Source organism: Hemiscyllium ocellatum, chromosome 2, assembly GCF_020745735.1.
Source record: "Hemiscyllium ocellatum isolate sHemOce1 chromosome 2, sHemOce1.pat.X.cur, whole genome shotgun sequence".
NCBI classification, from domain to species: Eukaryota; Metazoa; Chordata; class Chondrichthyes; order Orectolobiformes; family Hemiscylliidae; genus Hemiscyllium; species Hemiscyllium ocellatum.
In genome coordinates, this window is record NC_083402.1 from 99,153,963 (window position 1) to 99,177,075 (window position 23,113).

At 41.0% G+C, this 23,113-nt stretch overlaps 1 protein-coding gene and 1 long non-coding RNA gene across 7 annotated transcripts in view; one reads left to right on the top strand and one right to left on the bottom strand.

The window, feature by feature from the left end:
• Positions 1–10,555, top strand: part of frem1a (Fras1 related extracellular matrix 1a) — a 400,521-nt gene extending 389,966 nt beyond the window's left edge. For all 4 annotated transcript variants that reach the window (XM_060838775.1, XM_060838786.1, XM_060838793.1 and 1 more), the window contains 3 exons: positions 6,126–6,241; positions 7,859–7,944; positions 10,310–10,555. In XM_060838775.1, the coding sequence (XP_060694758.1) occupies positions 6,126–6,241; positions 7,859–7,944; positions 10,310–10,509 (402 nt within the window). In that variant the 3' untranslated portion in view covers positions 10,510–10,555. The remainder of the gene's footprint in view (positions 1–6,125; positions 6,242–7,858; positions 7,945–10,309) is intronic.
• LOC132824390 (uncharacterized) overlaps positions 1–23,113 on the bottom strand; it is a 139,840-nt gene that overhangs the window by 89,798 nt on the left and 26,929 nt on the right. For 2 of the 3 annotated variants that reach the window (XR_009645663.1, XR_009645665.1), the window contains 2 exons: positions 10,292–10,428; positions 8,348–8,517 (listed from right to left, as the gene is read on the bottom strand). The exons of the other annotated variant lie outside the window; for it this stretch is intronic. This is a non-coding gene — a long non-coding RNA (uncharacterized LOC132824390). The remainder of the gene's footprint in view (positions 1–8,347; positions 8,518–10,291; positions 10,429–23,113) is intronic. 3 annotated transcript variants of the gene reach the window in all.

The window sequence follows — 23,113 nt, forward strand, 5'->3', positions numbered from 1 at the left end:
ACGTAATGCAAGTTCTTTTTAGGTGCTTTAACTGTGTTGTAAGGATAAAGTGTGTTTTGATTAAAGCCTAGTGGTGCATCAATTGAATCATGTCTGGAACACAAGACTTTACAGTGAACTTAAAATAATTATAACAGTTCGGGATGAAGTTATCTCCTTATAATACTGTGGAGGGGCAAGGGTTTGGTGGTGAATGGCTAGGCTGGATCTGTTCTGGTCCATAACACTATCCTGTATTGCATGTTGAACTCCTGAGTCTGTAGCTGATTCACAGTCATTGGAAACTGGACATCGTGAGATATGTCTTTGCCAGGAGTTGTCTCAGACTGGAAAGGTTTTCATCTCTGTGATATCTTATTCTGATATCAGCAATGCCATCACAGAAGATGGACAATCTGTTTGACTCCATCAGTGACTGGGAATATATATTTTCATTGTCTGGGGCTGGGTGAGCATGGAACTGTCAGAACAACATGATGAATTGCTTTAGGCAGCTGCATTTCACCATTACTTTCCCATAGGCCCACATGCAGACTCTGCCACTGGTCTTGTCAGATTAGTCATTAAGTTGTTGAGGATCCATGTCCTGTTCTTGGCGTCCTCCACCAGCTAACTGTAAGCACCATATCAGTGATTCCTCAACCATTACTGAAACTGCACTGACTCTCTGACAGCAGATCCTGGTTGAGATGTGCATTAAAACTGTTTAGAAGGATACTGGTGAAACATTTGCCAGTGATGCAGAGGAGTGGGATATCTATGTGATTGCTGCACGTTTGATGAATTTCTTTCCTATTCTACAAGCGGACAATGCAAGCGTTATTGTTGTTTTATGGGCAGAAAACTTGCTGCCACATGGACTGATCAAGTTCAGCGATTGTCTTCATCTCCTGCCCTGTAGTCCTCAACTGGGAGACCATCAGCTGCTGGAGCTTTCTCACTAGTCAAGGATTTGATTGTTTTTATTGTTTCTAACACCATGGGAGGGCCACTAAGAAAATGTATGAAGGACCATTGAGGATATGACTGAACTTCTCTATCTAGAATTTTGGCTTTTTGCTATGAGCACAGAATTTGGACTTTTTTTCTGGTCACGTGAGGTGGGGGTCAGTTAGCTCAGTTGACTGGATTGCCAGTTTGTGATGCAGAATGATGCCAACAGCATGAGTTCAATTTCTGCACCAACTGAAGTTACCATGAAGGACTCTCCTTCTCAACCTCTCCCCTCAACTGAAGCATGGTTATACTCAAGTTAAACTATTACTATTCATCTCTGCTTCATGGTCTGGTAACATTATGGCAACTTTACCTGATACTGAGCATAGATGACAAACCAGGGCCAGTTAATATTAATATTGTAACTTAGTATCTATAATTAAACTTACCATGACCCAACTGCCCCAAGTCTCTGAATGCCCAAATTCACATATTGTGGAGCTTTCACTATTCTCCGAGAATGTGGAGGTGCTGGTGTTGAATTAGGGTGGGCAACTTTACCTGACGAAGGAACAGTGCTGCAAAAACTTGCGATTTAAAATAAATCTGTTGGACTATAACCTGGTGTTGGGAGACTTCCGACCTTATCCTCCGAGAAAATAGACCATTGTTGAGTCTCATCAAAAGAGGCACTTATCTTACATAATATACCATTATTTATGTCATTATTGTAATAACATGCGACTTACATTTATTAGTTGGATGTAATTATTCAAGACTTTATCAAGAGCCAAGATTTACGGATTTACAACACAGTGAAATTGAAACATTCAATGGCCCTCAGATTTGCTCAATTGTTCCTAGCCTAAATAACAGATCTTGGAAGCCAAGTTTATAACAACTAAGGTACAAAGGGATCTCATGCTAGGATGCCCAATTCTTCACCCGAACACTTGTGACGACATCATATTGGGTAAAGCTTAATCCCACTTCATTATAAACTTGTTAGAATTATTACCTTATACAAGAACATGGTAAACACTATTATTTGTTTAGATACTGGGCGGTATAGACATAGTCTGAAATGTGAGAGATTTAATCAGGAGTGATATTCACTGTATTCGAAAGAATATCTCAGGCAAGTTTGTCTTTGTAATGTTTCCATGACACTTCAGGCATATCTCCTGAGTTTCAAGCTGAGATATGATGACATACAAGAGAGGAATATTTACTCATTCCGGTGGTAAAAGTCCTGTTGAATAGTGACTAGGAGCACATCTTACTGGCACTTCCCATATTTTACCCAAAGCTGATTTATTTGCAGAATATCATTGTATGGATCCTGAATCAGATTCGTCCAAAATACCTATCTTAAATACTGAAAACAAACTGTATATCTGAAATTACCTTTAAATGATGGGAAATGACATGTTTGGGAAATGGCTGAGTTGATTGTTATGGTTTTAAAGAAACAGACCCTTTGCTGACCAGGTTACCTAAACTGAACCAGTCCCATTTGCCTGGATATGGTCCATAGCCCTTCCTAATCCATGTACCTGTCCAAATGTCTTTAAATGTTGTAATTGTACTTGCCTCTACCACTTCCTATGTCAACTTGTTCCATATACGTACCACATTGTTTGTGAATAAGTTACCCATCAGATCCCTTTTAAATCTTTCCCCAACCACCTTAAATCTATGACCTCTAGTTTTGGAGGTCTCTTATAACTCAAGCTGTCCAGTCTCAGTAACATCCATGTGAATTTTCCTTGCACTCTTTCCAGTTTAATAACATCTTTCATGTAACAGGGCAATTAGAATTGTATGCAGTACTCCTAATGTGACCTTACCAATGTATTGTATAGCCATAATGAGACAACCTAATTCTTGTACCCAGTACTTTGACCAATGAAGACAAATGTGCCAAACACCTTCTTCACAGACATGTCTACCTGTGACACCACTTTCAAGGAATTATGCACCTGCACCCCCAGGTCTCGCTGTTTGACAACAATCCCCAGTGCCCTACCATTAAGTGTCAATCCTGCTCTGGTTTGTCTAATTAAAATGCAACACCTCACATTTATCTAAATTAATCTCCATTTGCCATTCCTTGGCCCACTGTCCCAGTGATCAAGATCCCATTATTCTCTTAGATAACATTCTTTGCTGTCTATTGTACGACTAATTAGATTAGATTACTTACAGTGTGGAAACGGGCCCTTCGGCCCAACAAGTCCACACCGACCCACCGAAGTGCAACCCACCCATGCCCCTACATTTACACCTTTACCTAACACTAGGGATAATTTGGCATGGCCAATTCACCTGCACATCTTTGGACTCTGGGAGGAAACCGGAGCACCCGGAGGAAACCCACGCACACACAGGGAGAATGTGTAAACTCCACACAGTCAGTCGCCTGAGTCGGGAATTGAACCCAGGTCTCTGGCACTGTGAGGCAGCAGTGCTAACCACTGTGCCACCGTGCCGCCCAAAATATTGGTGTCATTTGTAAATGTATGAATTCATTTAGCTCACTCTTCAAATTCCAAACTGCACTTTTCATGTGAAGACTTTGTAAACATTTTTATGAGATAGATAGGGAGGATATTATTAATTTGGAGAGGGTTCAGCAAAGATATAGAAAAATATTGCTGGGTCTGGACGGTTTAAGTAGTAAGGAGAGGCTGGACAGGCTGGGACTTTTTCACTGGACATAGGAGCTTGAGGGATGACTTTATAGATGTTTATAAAAGCATGAGGAGCGTAAATAAGGTGAAAAACAAAGGTCTTTTACCTAGGGTGGGGGCGTTTAAAATTAAGGAGCATATTTTTGATGTGAGAAAAGAAAGATTGAAAAGGGACATGAAGGGCAACATTTTCATACCTTTCAAAACTTGACGAATTTAGTTAAGGAATATTACAACCCCAAGCCTGCAGTTTTACTTGGCCATTCAGGAACCAGGGAATCTATATCAGGATTTTTTTACTCTGTTAAGACAGCTGGCAGAGGCATGTGTCTTTGTTTTAAGCCTTAATGAGATGCTGAGAGATCATTTGGTATGTGGGATTAGTGATATAACCATATAAAAGATCTTGCTAGCTGCAAACTTGCAAACACTGCGGGAACAAAACGTGCCCAGCTCCTTGACTGTCTTTCCAGTTTATTCTGGTGCCCATGGGCCCTCTCCACAAAGCTTTGAAGATATCTTGGAATTTGGGATGGATATGATAGACATCAGCACCTTGACACCTTTGCACCTTGAAGAGGTGAATGGATTTCTTTCCAGATGTTCTGAGCACAAGAAGTGAACTACTGTGTTACACACTGCCCACATTAGAGATGCATTTGGAGGAACCTGATCTGGCATTAAAATGCCCTAGGAGGAGCCTCAAAAAAAGAAACAGTTACGTCCTCAGATTTGGTTAGATTTGATTGTCACGTGCACACAAGTACAAAAGTAGAGGAGTACAGTCCAAATTATACAATGCTGCTACACAAGGTGCCATCTTAGGTACAAATACCTGGGTACATATTCTTAAGAACAAAGTAGAAAGAAAGAATAAAGTTAAAAGTTAAACTTTGCAGTAATTATAGTAAAGTGACACGTTTTTCATATTAAGTATAAAATAAAGAAATAAACCTGAAAATTCAAACATTACAGTCTTTCTGAAGAGCAGAAAAGGAAGGATGTAGTGATTGTAGCCAAGTCATCCATGTGGACCTCATAGATTATGAATTCCCTGACTGGGGCTGTTAATCTGGTCCAGTCAGGGAGCCCTTGCTGTGTAAGAGGTTCTGATCACTGTGAAAGCTCGCTCTGAGGAAGTTGGATCAGTGTCAAGGACCCTTCACATGTAAATTTTGGGTGATTTGGTGATGGCATACTGGCCTCTGTGGAGCTATCTTTTCAAAAAACTCAGTCAAGTATGTGAGACATGATTTACAACGCACAAAGACATGGTCACTATCTCTAATCAGTCCTTACCTTTCCAAATGCATGTAATCCTGTCTCTCAGAATCTCCTCCAACAACCTACCCACCTCTGCAGTTAGGCTCACTGGTCTGATCTTCATTAAAATTCAGTTAATGGTGTTTAAACTTTGATTATGCTGAAAGACATCTATTTTCAACTTCCTTGTTGCTGATAAGCTACCATAATTCCTGGTGTTAAAGGCTTAACGTTCCTGCTGTGCTGGTACAGCATTTCCATATATGAACATTAAGCTGCTGGAACATTTTATTTATTTTTATTCAGTTATGAAAGATAAGCATCATTGGCTAAGCCAGCATTCATTCCCATCCCTAAAGAATTAACAACATAGCTTTGGATCTCATGTCACATGTAGGCGAGACCAGGTAAGGATAGCAGATTTCCTTCCCTGAAGGATGTATGTGAACCAGATGTGTTCTTTTTGTGAAGATCAACAATGGTTACATGGTCACCATTGGATCATCTTTTTATTCTAATGTTAATTGGATTCAAATGTCACCGTCTACATGGCATTGGAATCATTACCCCCAGGTTCTAGATTACTAGTCCAGTGAGAATGCCACTATATCATTGTCTCACATTTTAAGATTACTTGCTCATATTTAATTTTCTTATCTTCTGAACAATATTTTAACTTGCCTGGAATAACAGAAATACATCTTTATGACCAATTACTTTGTTCCTGAATGTTGGAAAAAATCTTTATAGTTGGGTAACAAGGGGGAAACTACGTGTTAATGTCAGATTTTTAAGAAGCGAGTATGTCTTGCAGGAAATGTGCAAGTTATTAATACTTCTGATTTTATATCTGGTTTAATTTTTGCATAGTTGTTGCTTCTGCTTGCAAAAGCTAGTTCCGCTGGCTATTTCACTAATGGCATTGATTTTCCTCATTACTGTTTATCTATGCAAAGCTTGCAGTAGTGTTGTTCTGGCCACACTTGGTGTCTTCACTAATTGCAAGATGAAAATTGTTTGTTCCCAACTCTAATCACTCCCTTCAAGGCAACATTCACCATTGCCAAACTCTCACTTAATTGAAAGACAAAGCTTTTCAAGCCAATACTTGTATTTCAATCAGGAATATCACTGAATTTGTCATTGCTATATAGTGATGTTGTGGAGTGATAAACTGAATACATGCAACAAAAGAACAAATATTGACAAACTCGCATTTATTTTAAATTTTAGGAGCCAAGTTCCAAGATATGTCCCTCTGGATGGACTTACCATGATTATAGGTGCTATTATCTAAACACTAAACATAAGGCAACCTGGATTGGAGCAGCCAGAGCCTGCAAGGAAATGTAAGCCTTAATCCGAATGATGCATACTAGATATGAATGATGCATTGCTTGTAATTCTTGGATGACAATATTCAGCGGAAGTTAGCACTAGTTAGCATTAAGCGCCAAGTTCAGTAATTAATCCTCAATGATTTATGTGTAAAATATTAATTTGGACCATTTCATTTTAAGATTACTTTGAATATATGACTTGCCAGCCTGTCAGGATATGCTGTATCATCACATCATCCGATTCATTTGCCCCCTTGAGGCGGTCTGTGAAAAACCAGCCAGTGTCTCGAACAAAATCAGAAATTGCTGGAGATGCTCAGCAAGTCTGGCAACATCTGTGGGGAGTAAGCAGAGTGAATGCTTTGAGTCTGGTGATCCTTCTCCAGTAGCATCCATCGAGCAGCGAAATCGACGTTTCGGGCAAAAGCCCTTCATCAGGAATAAAGGCACTGAGCTGAAAGCATGGAGAGATAAGCTAGAGGAGGGTGGAGTGGGGAGAAAGTAGCATAGAGTACAATGGGTGAGTGGGGAGGCAAATGTGGCTGTGGTACTGAGTTTGTTTCACGACATGGTTGAAGAGCTTAAGGGCAGAGGAAATGACCTGGGAGTTGCAGTGGGAGAGGGACTCCCTGAGATTCTTGTAGAGAGAGGAGGAAAACTTCTTCAAGGCAGGCATCCTTGCAAGAGGATTCACAGTAGGGTTAAAATCAACAGTCATTGTTTTTACCTAGTTGATTTTAACCCTACTGTGAATCCTCTTGCAAGGATTCCTTCCCCTGAAGAAGTTTTCCTCTTCTCTCTACAAGAATCTTAGGAAGTCCCTCTCCCACTGCAACTCCCAGGTCATTTCCTCTGCCCTGAAGCTCTTCAACCATGTCGTGAAACAAACTCGGTACCACAGCCACATTTGCCTCCCCCACTCACCCATTGTACTCTATGCTACTTTCTCCCCACCCCACCCTCCTCTAGCTTATCTCTCCATGCTTCTAGCTCACTGCCTTTATTCCTGATGAAGGGCTTTTGCCCGAAACGTCAATTTCGCTGCTCGCTGGATGCTGCCTGAACAGCTGTGCTCTTCCAGCACCACTGATCCAGAATCTGGTTTCCAGCATCTGCAGTCATTGTTTTTACCTACCCGATCCGTCTCCAGTGTTTATATTTGGAGGTACAGCAACAAAAGTGGCAGATTCATCTAAAAAGGTGTTTTAAGCTTAAGAACTATTTTTACATATCTCATGTTACAATATCTAACTATTGTTATTCAGGAAAATAAATTATTCCTCAGCTTTTGCTAATGATATATTCACAGGTTAGCAGCAAACCATAAACAGTATGTTGATGATACTTAATTGCACCATTTGGTATCTGATTTGGTATCAAATGGCTCTATCTTGTCAGATACCAGTGATCAAAATAACCAGCCAACCTGTTCTCACTTTTTTACTGTCACCAATGCAGCCAAAGTTAGTTGAAAGTTGGCCTCATCCCAAACAGGATAATTAGAAACAACCTTTCATGAATTGACAATTGATTCTCTTGCCACTGCTCACCATTCAGATAATTTCTTTTAAATTTTAATGCTTAGTGAAAGTTTCTGTTTGAGTGGAGTCCTAATTATCTCTGCAGGTACCATGGCAACCTTGTGAGTGTCATTTCAAAACAAGACATGGAATGGTTGTGGGACTTCAGTGGAAGACGTTCTTTCTGGATTGGTACATATATTTCTTTTCTGGGTGATATTGGTGATCAATGGATGTTACTATATTGTAATTTTGTGTATGAAAACTCAGCTCATAGTTCAATATTATCCAGCAACTCAGATAAGCTTATAAATGACATGAGTAAATGACTATAAGATTCCACTAACTTTAAAAAATGTAATGACTGCAAATAGTGCAAATATTGCAATGAATTCCAGTCAATTCCCATCCTATCAGTCTAGAACACTCCTTCCCCTTCTTCATGCAGTCATCAGTTTTGAACTTGGAGAAGTATGGAAGTTAATGGGGCAGGGATGAGCAGTGATGTGCAAGGTAAAGAGTTAGCATTGTTACCCGTTACTATGTTAGTCATTTTTCTTTTCTTTATCAATAACAAATGAAGTAGAAAACTCACATAAATTATAGCACTCTTCAAATTCTGTCAGATTATTCCTCATTTCCGGTAATGTGGTGGGAAACAAAAGCAGTCAATACAGTGGTGTGTACCAGCACATCTTTGAGATCAGTATGTTCCTAATTACTTCAGGAACTGGAACCTCTTGGAAGATGCACTAAACCTTACAGCTGAACAAAAAAACAGATGAAATTTGAAAGCAAAGCTAAGATACAACAAATATTACACATACTTCAATCCAATTTTGTGCCAAAGCTTTTGCAGTGTATCTGCCACATGACCAGCCATTAAAGCAGTCTTTGTTTACTGACAATTCTTATGTTGAGCAACTGTCACACTTGATAATCCCACAAAAGAATACAGCTGATCTATTTCTGGGATAAAAATGAATATCAAGGCCACCGAAAAAGAAAGGAAAGGGCTGATGGGGTCAAGAAGTGAAAATAAAATGAAAAGGTGTGAGAGCTATGAGTAATGAATGAAGATAATTATGATGAAATGTAAGGTCAATTATATCAATACCATTGGTGAAATATGGTATTAGTTACATTTGAGTGTGGCACTGGAAAATCACAGCAGCTCAGGCAGCATCCGAGGAGCAATGCAGTCCTCCAGCATTTGCAGCACTCACTTTCTCTTAGTTAGTTTTGAGCCAAATGAATTGTTTTCTAGGCCATTTTAGCAGGCAACTAAGAGTAAAATCAATTGGTAAAAAAGAGGTTATGCCAAAGCTTAGGGCCATCGGTTACTTGATGCATTCTTAATGATAATCAAATCCTTGCCAACCAATCAGCATTCTTTGTTTCATACAATTGCAACAGGAAGAATGTGATAACACTAGAGCGGACCAGAGGAGGTTCACCAGGATGTTGTCTGGAATGGAGAAATGAGCTATCAAGATACATTTGATAGGCTTGGATTGTTTTCCTTCTAACAGAGAAGACTGCAGGGGATATGATTGAGGTGCATAAGATTATAAGAGATCTGGACAGGGTAGATAGAGAGCAGCTGTTCCTCGTGGTTGAGGGGTCAATCACAAGAGGGCATAGTTTGAGGGTAAAGGGGAGGAGATTTGGGGAGAGTTAGGAAAAATAGTTTTTCATTCAGCAGGTGGTAGAAATGTGGAATACACTGCCTGGGAAGATAGTGGACACTGGAAACTTCATCAATCACCTGATGAAGGAGCATCGCTCCGAACGCTAGTGTGTTTCCAATTAAACCTGTTGGACGAGAACCTGGTGTTGTGTGATTTTTCATTTGATTAAATTAGATTTGGGCGGCACGGTGGCACAGTGGTTAGCACTGCTGCCTCACAGCACCAGAGATCCGGGTTCAGTTCCCGACTTAGGCGACTGACTGTGTGGAGTTTGCACATTCTCCCCGTGTCTGCCTGGGTTTCCTCCGGGTGGTCCGGTTTCCTCCCACAGTCCACACCGACCTTCCGAAGAGCAACCCACCCAGACCCATTCCCCTACATTTACCCCTTCACCTAACACTACAGGCAATTTATCATGGCCAATTCAACTAACCTGCACATCTTTAGACTATAGGAGGAAACCAGAATGCCCGGAGGAAACCCACGCAGACACGGGGAGAATGTGCAAACTCCACACACAGTTGCCCGAGGCAGGACTTGAACCCGGATCTCTGGCGCTGTGAGGCAGCAGTGCTAACCACTGTGCCATCGTGCCACCCAAATATTGATATTTAGTGTTTGTAAGCTTTGATGACAGATAGCCTTCTGAAGAGTAATTTAATCCTGATGGAGTAATGCTGACTTTGATTCCTAAATCTGATCTGCTGGTTTCCGATTACTTTTATCTGACAGCTTTTTAAAAGTAGCTATATCAATGATGTATTTTTTACAGTGTAATCTATTCATCTAATAGAAATTTGTCAATCTGGATCAAAACAACCTGTCATCAATTACTGAGAGTTGCTTACTTTCATCCAATCTTTCAGGACTCAATGACCGGATCAGCCCAGGCAAATGGAATTGGGCTGGAGGAGAACATGTGTCTTTCACAAACTGGAAGCGGGGCCTCCCTCCTACTTCAAGGAAGAAAGGCAAAAACTGTGTCCTAGTGAGGAGAAGAGGGAAGTGGGAGGTGAAAAATTGCAAGCAGGGCAAACCACATTATTACATGTGCTCTGTTCATTAATAAACAGAAGGATATTCATACTGTCATCAACATGTACATATTGTAGTGCAGCAATATTTATTTACAATAAATTGAAGTGCACTAACACATTTTCAATATTCTTTGCAAAATCTGGTAACTGGTTTTGGCATGGGTCTACAACAGAATATTGAAGGGATTGCCAGCAATTAGACAAAGGGTTCAGGTCACCAGAAGTAGCTATAATATGAAGTTTCACAGCAATATCTAACAGTCTGAAGCTTTTCTAAATCAAATATAACATTTACTAAGAAAACATTATTAAATATTTGTTTATATTTTCTAGTGAGTATAAAACAGTGAGTATTTGGTAAAATGAAAGAGAACTCCCACAGGTTATAAAGGACACCAGGAAATAAAATGGGAAAATGTGTAGACTCCAATCTTGAGGTTCAAGCAGCCGATGATTTTGCTTTCAGACGTTGGTGATAAGATAAGAGCAGATGCATTTCAATCTCCAGGTAAGAGATCAGGCTGGATGGCAAGAGTTGGAATGAAATTAGTTGAATTTTAGAGTCCTCTAATGGGATTCAGTGATGGATCAAGTAGGAAGCTTGCTAGCCTCAATCAATTGTTTGGGGGAGATCAAGGACAGGAAAATCAGGGTGGGGAAATCAGTCCTCATGAGTGGGTTCAGGAAGCAGTTTGAAGCTGTCAGAAACAATAGAAATTGTGGGAAGTTCTTGTCCTTTTTCAGAAAGGTACTGAAGCAAGTTTTTTGAAGGCAGGTAGTGTTGGCATTAACAAACTCAGGGTAAACCAAAACAGGAGGGCAAGGCCCAAGTGTTGGATCCATTAGTTGTAAACATAAATGATTTTGGATAAAAACTGAAAGAATGTGGATGCAGTAAATCTGAAAAAAAAGTAGAAATTGCTGGAAAAACTCAGCAGGTCTGACAGCATCTGTAGAGACAGAAATCAGAGTTAATTCTTCAGGTTGAGTGACCCTTCCTCAGAATGATTTTGGATGTCAGGTGAAGAGTTTCAAAGAGTCATTGTGCAGAGTGTACCTCCCAAAAAATGCAACCCCTTTCTATCTTTGTACTTCTGAAAAGAAAAAGGACTTCTCACTCCTAATCAACTTCCTTTGCCAATTGCATTAAATTGTAAGCAATCTGATATTGGGGTCAGCCAACTTAACACGGGTGGCATGGTGACTCAGTGGTTAGCACTGCTGCCTCACAGCACCAGGGTCCTGGGTTTGATTCCAGCCTTGGGCGACTGTGTGGAGTTTGCACATTCTCCCTGTGCGTGGGTTCCCTCTGGGTACTCGGGTTTCCTCCCACAATCTAAAGATGTGCAGGTCAGGTGAATTGGCCATACTAAATTACCCATGGTGTTAGTCAGAGGTAAATGTAGGGGAATGGGTCTGGCTGGGTTACTATTTGGAGGGTGGGTGTGGACTTGTTGGGCCGGAGATCCTGTTTCCACACTGTAGGGAATGTAATGTACTCAAGTTTGATTGCCCGCTAATGAATTTCTCAAAATGCCAGGTAGGCTAATGTTTTGGAACTACACACAGTGTCTATTATTTGCATGGAGTGTGCCATTCACATCTCTCAGTATTGCTATGAGGAAACTAACTATTTTTTGTTTCTTAGTTTAGAGTCCTGCCAGCATTCAAAATAATGCTTGTGTGCCAATTTTCTTTTTTACTCCTTAGGCACTATTCTGTTGGAACATTCAAGCCACTGCTGATTCCATAGCTTCTTTCATGGATAGACCCATGAGCTTAGCGCATAATTTAACCACTGTGACTCAACCTTTTTGCCTCGCATCTCCCCTAGTAATGAATGCACTTAAGCTTTTAAAGGGAAGTGATCCCACATGATCCTGCACAAATAAGGGACTGCTTCCTTCCTGTGGTTTCAAATGAAAATAACATTCATTTTGTTTCCTTTGCACAATAATCTTTTCTTGATCTTGCTTCACTAACGTAGCACCCTTCAATAATATCATCTTGGATTTAAATAGCAACTTTCATGTTCTCCCAAGGCACTTATGGAGTCAAACAGCACAGAAGAGGCCCTTCAGTGTATCATGTCTGTGCCAACCTATCAACACTAATCCCATTTTCCTGCACTAGACCCATAACCTATTTCAAGTGATCAACCATGTACCTCAAGCTATAAGGACATATTCAGACTGTAATCCAAAAGATTTGATCAAAACACTAGATTTTGAAAATGGAAGGAAAGTAACAAAGCAGCAAGGTTTTCACAGGGAGTTTCAGACCTCAGTGCCCAGGTTGCTAAAGCCATGACCACTAATTGAGAAATTAAGTCAGAACGCTAGAATTGGAGGGGCACAGAGATCAGATTACGGAGGGATCTGAAAATAAAAAACAATAATTTTAAAGATTTTTAATAAGAATATTTGGTCAGTTTAATCTTAAGGAATTGATATCATTGGTTTAGGTGGTAAATTCACTTCTTAAAATAGGAACAAGAATGAGAAAGTAATTGTGCAAACAGTGGTTCAGTTGCAAACTGAAGTATTCTAGAGATCACTGTTCAGAAAAATTCAAAGGCATTAGAAAGGAGCCTATAAAAATCAAGATCAATTCCAGAGAGAAAAGTCAAGTTATTGTTGACTTTTCTTTAAAGAAAAGAAAGTTGTGTGGATTTTGTGTAGGTGTTCAAATTTAAGATAACTCTGGACAAATTAGCTGGAAACTTTCCAAAACACAAATAGAGGATGACAGAGAGACTTGGTGGAGGAGCATTCTGGGAGAAGTCAATTCAGTCACCATGACCACAAGGAATGAGGAATAACAACCCCTTGCACAACCCCGCCCCCCCCCCCCCCCCCCCACCCCACCCCAACCCCAGTGATAAGCAGGAGGAAGAGCATCCAACAGAGGATGACAGAGAGACTTTGTTGGGGAGCATTCTGGGAGACATCAGCTCAGTTATCATGACTGATCAGCAGAGAAAGAAAGGACCCAGTACCAAGGAACAATAAGCTCCAAACATTATATTACTCTAGTCTTTTCATCCTTTCTTCCTCTTCTAATGAAAAAAAAGAGCGAGTGAGAGATTGAGAGTAGCTGATTGGAAGTTTGTTGTGGCCTAGAAGTATTTGGTCTGTTTGCAAAGATTGCATTTAATTTAAGTAACCAGTTAATGCTGCTAGTTGGCGTAAGTGTAGGCTTAGGTGAATACTGGGCTTCAGTGGGTAAGATGAGGAATGTAAAGTCAAGATTAGTTCCTTTTACCTTTCTCACTGTAAAAGGACAAAAATGGCAGTAAGAACATAGAACCTTACAACGCAGTACAGGCCCTCCGGCCCTCGATGTTGCGTTGACCCAGTGAAACCAATCAGAAGCCCATCTAACCTACACTATTCCACTCTCGTCCATGTGCCTATCCAATAATCATGTAAATGCCCTTGAAGATGGTGAGTCTACAGGCAATGCATTCCACGTCCCTACTATCTCTGAGTAAAGAACCTAGCTCTGACATCTGTCTAATATCTATCACCCCTCAATTTAAAACTATGTCCCCTCATGCTAGCCATCACCATCTGAGGAAAAAGGTTCTCACTGTCCACCCTATCTAACCCTCTGATTATCTTATATGTCTCAATTAAGTTACCTCTCAACCTTCTTGCCTCCAACAAAAACAGTCTCAAGTACCTCAGTCTTTTCTCATAAGACCTTCCCTCCATACCAGGCAACATCCTAGTAAATCTCCTCAGAATCCTTTCCAAAGCTTCCAAATTCTTCCTATAATGTGGTGACCAGAACTGTATGTAATACTCCAAGTGTGGTCGCGTCAGAGTTTTGTACAGCTGCACCATGACCTCATTCTACCAATTCTACCAATAAAAGTGAACACACCATATGTCTTCTTCACAACCCTATCAACCTGGATGGCAACCATCTATGTACCTGGACACTGAGATCTCTCTGCTCATTGACACTACCAAGAATCTTACCATTAGCCCAGTACTCTGCATCCCTGTTACTCCTTCCAAAATGAATCACTTCACACTTTTCCGCTTTAAACTCCATTTGCCACCTCTCAGCACAGCTCTGCAGCTTATCTATGTCCCTCTGTAACCTGCATCATCCTTCAGCACTATCCACAACTCTACCGACCTTTGCGTCATCCACAAATTTACTAACCCATCCTTCAGTGCCCTCATCCATTTATAAAAATGACAACAACAGTGGACCCAAAACAGATCCTTGCGGTGCACCACTAGTAACTGAACTTCAGGATGAATATTTCCAATTGATCACCCACTATCTGTCGCCTTTTAGCCAGTCAATTTGTAATCCAAACTGCTAAATCACCCTCAATCCCATACTTCTGTAGTCTCTACCATGGGGAACGTTATCAAACACCTTACTGAAATCTATATACACCACATTAACTGCTTTACTCTCATCCACAATAAGTTTTGTGAGGTACGACCTACCCTTCACAAAACATGTTGACTATCCCTAATCTTCTAGGAGAAAGTGAGGACTGCAGATGCTGGAGATCAGAGCTGAAAATGTGTTGCTAGAAAAGCACAGCTGGTCAGGCAGCATCCAAGGAGCAGGAGAATCGACGTTTCGGGCATGAGCCCAAAGAAGGGCTTCCTGAAGAAGGGCTCATGCCCGAAACATCAATTCTCCTGCTCCTTGGATGCTGCCTGACCTGCTGCGCTTTTCCAGCAACACATTTTCAGTGATTATCCCTAATCAACCTATTCCTTTCTAGATGATTATAAATCCTATCTTTTATAACCTTTCCAACACTTTACCCACAACCAAAGTAAGGCTCACAGTTCTATAATTTCCAGGGTTGCATCTACTCCCCTTATTGAACATTTGCTACCATCCAGTCTTCTGGCACTATTCCTGTAGACAATGATGACATAAAGGTCAGTGCCAATCTCCACCCTGGCTTCCCAGACAACCCTAGGATTAATCCCATCCAGCTCAGGGGTCATCTATTTTTACACTTTCCAGAACTGCTAACACCTTATCCTTGCTAACCTCAATCCCATTCAGTACAGTAGTTAGGTCAGTGGTTTGCTCCTCCTGACAGAAGTGAGAGATCAGGAAACAATCCAATGTCCCTGACGACTGTTTGCAGGAAGTGTGACCGGCTGCAGCTCCTCACAGATGACATTGTTCAGTTGGAGCACCAGTTGGACACACTGAGGAGCATACAGTGGGCAGAGAGTGTGGTAGACACTATTGATGGGTATACCATTTTGGAGGCTGGCCTCAGAGGGGAGTGAGGCAGGTAGTGGATCCAGGAGGTAGAGTTGCAGGAGCTTCAGCCCCTTGTCCTTGTCAACCAGGTTCAATATTTTTGCTGTGTGTGTGGACAGGAATAGGGACTGCAGGGAGGATGAGCTGGCTGACTGCAGCACCACAGTGCAGGGAGCCATTCAAGTGGAGGAAGAGAAGAGAAATATTGTTGCAATTGGGGATAGTATAGTTAAAGGCAAAGACACTGTTCTCTGTGACCAGGATTGAGAGTCCTGAAGGTTGTGTTGTCTGCTTAGAGCTTGGGTTCGGAATATCACATCTGGGCTGCACAGTAGGAGGGTAAAGATCCAGTGGCTGTGGTCCATGTAGTTCCAATAACATAGATAAAACTAGGGCAGACAGTCTGTTAAAGTAGTATTAACAGCTAGGAGTTAAACTAAATAATAGGACCTAAAAGGTAGTAGTCTCTGGATTACTACCTGAGCCATGAGTTAATTGGCACAGGGTTGATAAGATTTAAGCAGGTAGATGCATGGTTCAAAAATTGGTGTGGGAGAAATATGGTTGAATTGCAACATTGGCACCGGTATTGGGAAAGAAAGGACCTGCTCCAAAGGGACCAGAGACCAAGTGAATCACATAATTAGGTGCTCAGTTATAGGGGAAATTAGAGAACCCAAATCAAAGGAAGAGGTAAGAGTGCAGAACTCAGGATAGGTTATTAAAACCTCCAGCACAGACACAAATAGGACATGATTTGGAGGTCTCAGTGTTGGACTGGTGTGTACAAAATTAAAAATTACACAACACCAGGTTATAGTCCAAGAGGTTTATTTGGAAACACCAGCTTTCGGAACACTGCTCCTTCACCAGGTTGTTGCAGAGTAAAAGATTGTATGACACAGAATTTATAGCAAAAGTTTACAGTGCGATGCAACTGAAATTATATATTGAAAGAAAATGACCTTTGGGTGACCAACATCCAAAGCGGACTTTGGGACAGGCAACAATGCAAAGTGGCTGAGCGGAGGCTGATAGCCAAGGTTGATAGCCCATGGGGATGGCCTCAACCATGTATGGAAAGAGTTACCAATCAAACATCAATCACACTGGGCAAAGAAATGACAATAAGAAGAGGGACAGTTAACACAGGACTGAAGGTGTTATATCTGAATGCATGCAGTATAAGGAACAAGGTAAATGAGCTTGTGGCGCAGATCGAAATTGGCACGTGGGTATCACAGAGACAAGGCTGTACAGGGATCATGACTGGGAGTTGATTATTCAAGGATATTCATCCCATTAGAAAGATGGGCAGGAGGGTTACCTTATAAGTAAGAAATGAAATCAATAGTAAGAAAGGAATAACGTCAGATGGGTGGAATCTGTGTTGGTAGAATTGAGAAACCGCAAAGGTGAAAAAAACCATAGTTGGACTTATGTACAGGTCTCCAAATAGTAGTCAGGAACTGGGGTGAAATATATACCAGGAGATAGAAAAAAATGTGCAGGAAAGGCAAAGATACAGTGATTATGCAGGTGGATTAGGAAAATCAGGTTGGTGGTGGATTGCAAGAAAAGGAATTTATGGAATGTCTATGCTTATTGGAGCAACTTGTGGTGGAGCCCAACAGGGAACAGGCAAAAGTGGATTTAGTGTTGTGCAGTGAGGCAGTCTTGATAAGGGAGCTTAAGGTGAAGGAACCCTTTGAAGGAAGTGATCATAATATGATAGAATTTATTCTATAATTTGAAAGGGAGAAGATGAAATCATAGGTAATGGTATTACTGCTCAATAAAGGCAACTACAAAAGGATGAAGGAGGGCCTGGGTAGAATTGATTGGAGAGGAGCTGGGGAAAGAGAGTGGAAAGCAATGAAAGATGTTTCTGGGAATAATTCAGGAGACACAGCAGAGATTCATCCCAAGGAAAAAGATGCAAGCACAGGGAGGATGAAAAAACCATGGCTAACTAGGGAAGTCAGGTATAGCATAAAAGCAAAAGAGAAAGTATACAATGTGGCAAAGGTCAATGAGAAACCAGAGGATTGGGAAGCTTACAAAGATCAACAGAGGGGGGGCAATAAAAAAAGAATTAAGCACAGAGAACATTAAATATGAGGGTAAGCTAACCAGTAATATAAAGGAAGGCATAGGGGTTTCTTTAGATATATAAAGGGCAAAGAGAGGCAAAAGTGGACATTGAGCCACTGGAAAATGATGCTAGAGAGATAGTAGAAGTAGGGAACAGACAGCTGAGGAACTGAATAATTATTTTGCATCAGTTTTCACGGTGGAAAACGCGAATAATATCCCAAAAGTTCAAGATTAAGGTAAAAGCTGGGAAATTACAGACCGATTAGCCTAACCTCCTGGAATCCATTGTGATGGATGAGATTTCTGAATACTTGGAAGTGTATGGTAAAATAAGGCAAAGTCAGCATGGTTTAATCAAGGGGAGATCATGCCAAACAAATCTGCTAGACTTCTTTGAGGAAATGACGAGCAGGTTAGACCAAGGAGAATCTATCGATGTTATCTACCTAGACTTCAAGAAGGCCTTTGACAAGGCCTATCGGACCTCCCAGTCACTACCCACTTTAATTCTGCTTCCCATTCCCTTTCTAATATGACCTCCTTGGTTGTTTCCATTGCCACAATGAATCAAACCACAAATTGGAGGAACAACACCTCATCTTCCATTTGGGCAGCCTACAGTCCAGAGGATTCAACACTGAGTTCTCCAATTTCAAATAATCCACCCTTCCATTCCTCTCAGCCACCTACCAGATTTATCCCTCCCATTGAGCAACCAGATCATACCCTTTACCCATCTCTACCTATCCCGACCTCACCATCCTGACACCTCCCTGCTTTTTATTTGCAGCTCCCCTTACATTGACCCCCACTCATGAAAAAGAGTTACACCTGAAACATTAACTTCTCCATCTCCTGATGCTGTCTGGCTTGCTGTACACTCCTAGTCTCCTGCTTGTCGACCTAGGTTAGGAGAGTGGGCAAAGAAGTGGCAGATGGAATACAACATGGGAAAGTGTGAGATCACGCACTTGATAGGAAGATTAGGGGCATGGACTATTTTCTAAATGGGGAGAAAATTCATTAGACTGAAGTGCAAAGAGACTTGGGAGTTCTAGTCAAAAATTCTCTTGAGGTAAACTTGCAGATTGAATCAGTAGTGAGGAAGGCAAATGCAATGATGGCATTTACTTTGAGAAGACTTTAATATAAAAGCAGGGATGTACTTCTGAGGCTCTATAAGGATCTGGTTAAACCAGAATATTTGGAGTATTGGTGCAGTTTTGGGACCCAAATTTCAGGAAGAATGTATTGGCCCTTGAGCATGTCCAGAGGAGGTTAATGGGAAGAGTCCTAAGTGTGAAAAGCTTAATATATGAGGAAGGTTTGAGGACTCTAGGTTTATATTTGATGGAGTTTAGAAAGGGGGACCTAATTTAAACATACAGAATACTGAATGGCCTGGACAGAGTAAATGTTGGGAAGCTGTTTCTGTTAGTAGGAGAAACTAGGACCCAAGGGCATTGCCTTCAGAACAGAGATAAGAAGAAACATCTTTAGCCAGAGAGTCGTGATTCCACAGAATTCATTGCACAGAAGGCCATGGAGGCTAGGTCATTGAGTATATTTAAAACTGAAATACATAGGTTATTGAATATCAAGGAGATCAAGGTTTACAGGGGGAAAGTGAGAGAATGGGGTTGAGAAACTTATCAGCCATGATTAAATCATGGAGCAGTCTCGATGGGTTTAATGGCCTTATTTCTGCTCCTATGTCTTATGGTTTTATGGTCTAATCACTGGATTACTAGCAGTGTCGTGTGCTAGTTAGGTAAGAAAGAGAAAGTTGGGAAAGATGCATGTGTAGCTATGGAGCTGGTGCAAGGAGCAGGGTTTCAGGTTCTTAGATCATTAGGATCTCTTCTGGGGAAGCAGTGATCCGCACAAGAGAGATGGGTTGCACCTAAATTGGAGGGGAGCCAAAGTCCTCGCAGGAAGATTTGCTAGTGCTAATCAGAGGGATGAAACTAGACTGCAGGGGGTTGGGATTCATAGCAGCAGATCAACAAGTGAAGGGATTGAGTGGAAGGTTGATGTTAGGACCAGCACATCAGAAAGAAATGACAGGCAGAGAAAGGTAAATGAACACAATGTTACTGATGGGTTTATTTGAATTTAATTTTATTTTATTTCAATTATTTTATTTTCTTATATTAATTTTATTTATTTTAATTTATTTTATTTCAGTTCGTGTGTTTACTTCAGCACAAGTAGTATCATAAGTAAGGCAGATGAGCTGAGAGCCTGGATCAGTACTTGGGACTATGATGTTGTGGCCATTACAGATACATGGTAGAGAGAGGGACAGAACTGATTGCTCAATGTTCCAGGTTTCTTTTTGTTTTAGATGAGATAGAGAGGAAGTTAAAAGAGGTGGAGGAATTGCATTACTAATCAGTGAGAATGTTTCATTTGCACACAGAGAGGACATTCTGGAGGGCTCATCCATTGAGACAATATGGGTAGAGCTCAAAAATAAGATTGGTGCAATCATTCTGATAGGATTACACTATAGGTCCTCCAACAACCACCGAAACATTGAGGAAGAAATACGTAGGCAGACTATGGAAAGATGCAATTAAAACACAGTTGTCATTGTGGGTGATTTTAACTTCCCCAATATTGACTGGGACTATCTTAGATCAAGAGGCTTAGACAGGGCAGAAATTGTTAAGTGTTTCCAATAGGGTTTCTTGAAACAGTATGTGGATAGTCTAACTGGAGGAGGGGCCATATTGGACTTTGTACCGGCTAATGAGCCTGGCCAGGTGATTGATTTTTTTAGTGGGAAAGTATTTTGGAAACAGTGATCACAACTCCTTAAGTTTTAACTGAGAACAACAAATACTGGAGATCACAGCGGGTCAGGCAGCATCCATGCAGAGAGAACAAGATAATATTTTGAGTTTAGATGAATCTTAATCAAAGCTGAAGTGAAATGCGGAGGGACAGCATTTATGCGATAGTCCAGAGGAGTGGTGGTGGAAGCAGTGAGTGTAGGATGCTAGTGAAGAAAAGACGTTAGTAGTTTGCCTTAAGTGATCAGAATATGAGAATGGCAAAACAACAGTGTGTCTCCTGCCAGACTTAAAAGGACGGTAAGTGGGATGGAGAGAGGGGAGGTGTTGGTGGTTGTGGAATAGACTAAGGTGTGCTGGAGGGACCAATTCCTGTGAAATGCAGATGGAGGAGTGATGGGAAGATGTGTTTTGTGGTGGTATTCAGCTGGAGTTGTCTGAAATGGCAGAGAATCGTCCTTTGAATGTGGACGCTGGTGGGATGAAAAGCGAGGTGGGAAGGCACAAGGGTGGAAGCACAGGTGAGAGATCGGATGCAGTTGACGGCCCTGTTAACCACACTGGGTAGGAAACTATGTTCATGGAAGAAGCAAGCCATATCAGCAGCGCTGTTTTGGAAGGTGGCATCACCTGAATAGATGTGATTTGGGTGAAGGAACTGGGAGAATGGAATGGAGTCCTTGCATGATGTGGGGTGTGATGAGATGTAGTGAAGTTAGCTTTGGGAGTCCGTTGCTTTGTAGTGGATGGCAGTAGACAGTTTATTCCCCAAAATGGAGACAGAGAGGTCAAGGAAAGGAAAGGAAGAGAAGTGTTGGAAATGGATGATGTGAAAGTCATTGGGGTTGAAAATGGAGGCAAAATGAATGAAGTTTTCAGTCCTCGATGCAGCAAGAAAAATGTTGTGGAGGCAACCAGTGTAAGATGGATTGCACATAAATTGGAAGAGGACTAATATACTGATGGGGAGATTTATGCTTTAGGAAGGATAGAAAGGGGGGCAAGACAGAAGCAGGAGTGATGGTTTTGATTAGGGCTAACATTGCTGCTGTATTTATGGAGGATATTCCTGGGAATACATCCAAGGTGGAACTGAGAAATAAGAAAAGGATGATCAATTTATTTGGATTGTACTATAGACCTCCAAATAGTCAGTGTGAAATTGAGAAACAAGCTTGCGACGAGATCTCAGTTACCTGTAAGAATAATGGGGTGATCATGGTCAGAGATTTTAAATTTCCGAACAAATACTGGGGCTACCATAGTGTTAAAGGCTTGGAGGGAGAAGAATATGTTGAGTGTGTACAAGACTGTTTTCTGATTCAGTATGTAAATATATCTATTAGAGAAGATGCAAAACCTGACCTACTCATGGGAGGGCAGGTGACTGAGGTGTCAGTGGGGGACACTTTGGGGCCCGCGCTCATAATTCTATTAGCTTTAAAAATGTGATGGAAAAGGATAGACTGGATCGAAAAGTTAAAGTTCTAAATTGGAGGAAGGCCAATTTTGATGGTATTAGGCAAGAAGTTTCAAAAGTCAATGAGGGAGGACGGAGGTTCGCAGGTAAAGGGATGACTGGAAAATGCAAAGCCTTCAAAAATGAGATAACAAGAATCCAGAAAAAGTATGTTCCTGGTAGGGTGAAGGGCAAGTCTTGTAGGTGTAGGGAATACTGGATGATTAGAGAAAATGATGTTTTGGTCAAGAAAAAGGAGGAAGCATATGTCAGTTATAGACAGCAGAGATCAAGTAAATCCTTAGAAAAGTATAAAGGCAGGAGTTATTGAAAAGGGCAATCAGGATGGCAAAAAGGGGAAATTATGTAGTTTTGGCAAATAGGATTGAGGAGAATCTAAAGGTGTTTTATTAATACATTAAGGACAAAGAGTAATCAGTGTTATGAAGATATCTGGGTGTATACCTTGAAGAGAGTTGAAAAGCTGGCAAGAACTTAGAGAAGCATATGTCCGGAACAAGGTAACAATGTAACATTTGGTCCAAACAACTAGCTAAGAGCTACTCTGCTTGGATACAAAAACAAATGCAAATTTGACCAATCAGTTTAAATTATGCCCAAGATACTAAACTCCAATCAAGTTTGAATTTAGTATTTTGACAATATTAAAACCAATGAAATGATCTGATGTTTTGTGGTATAAATATCAGACATTTGTACAGTTACTCACAACAACAAAGAGCAGCTAGCATCAAAAACGAGAGAGATAGCTTGCAGAAAGATCTGCTTTCTTAGAGGTACCTTTATCTATCAAAGACCTGGGAAGCAGAATTCCTAAGAAGAAAAGAAGGGTCTAAGAGAAATTATTCTGCTGGAGGAGTTTAAAAACTCATTTCAAGAGATGGCAAGAATTCACATGGAGGAACAGAATGTTCAGGAAATGAGAAGGGCAGCAGAATTAGCAGATAAATACATATTGGTGGATAAGACAAGCTTCTGGCCAGAATTCTGTTCTGTGAG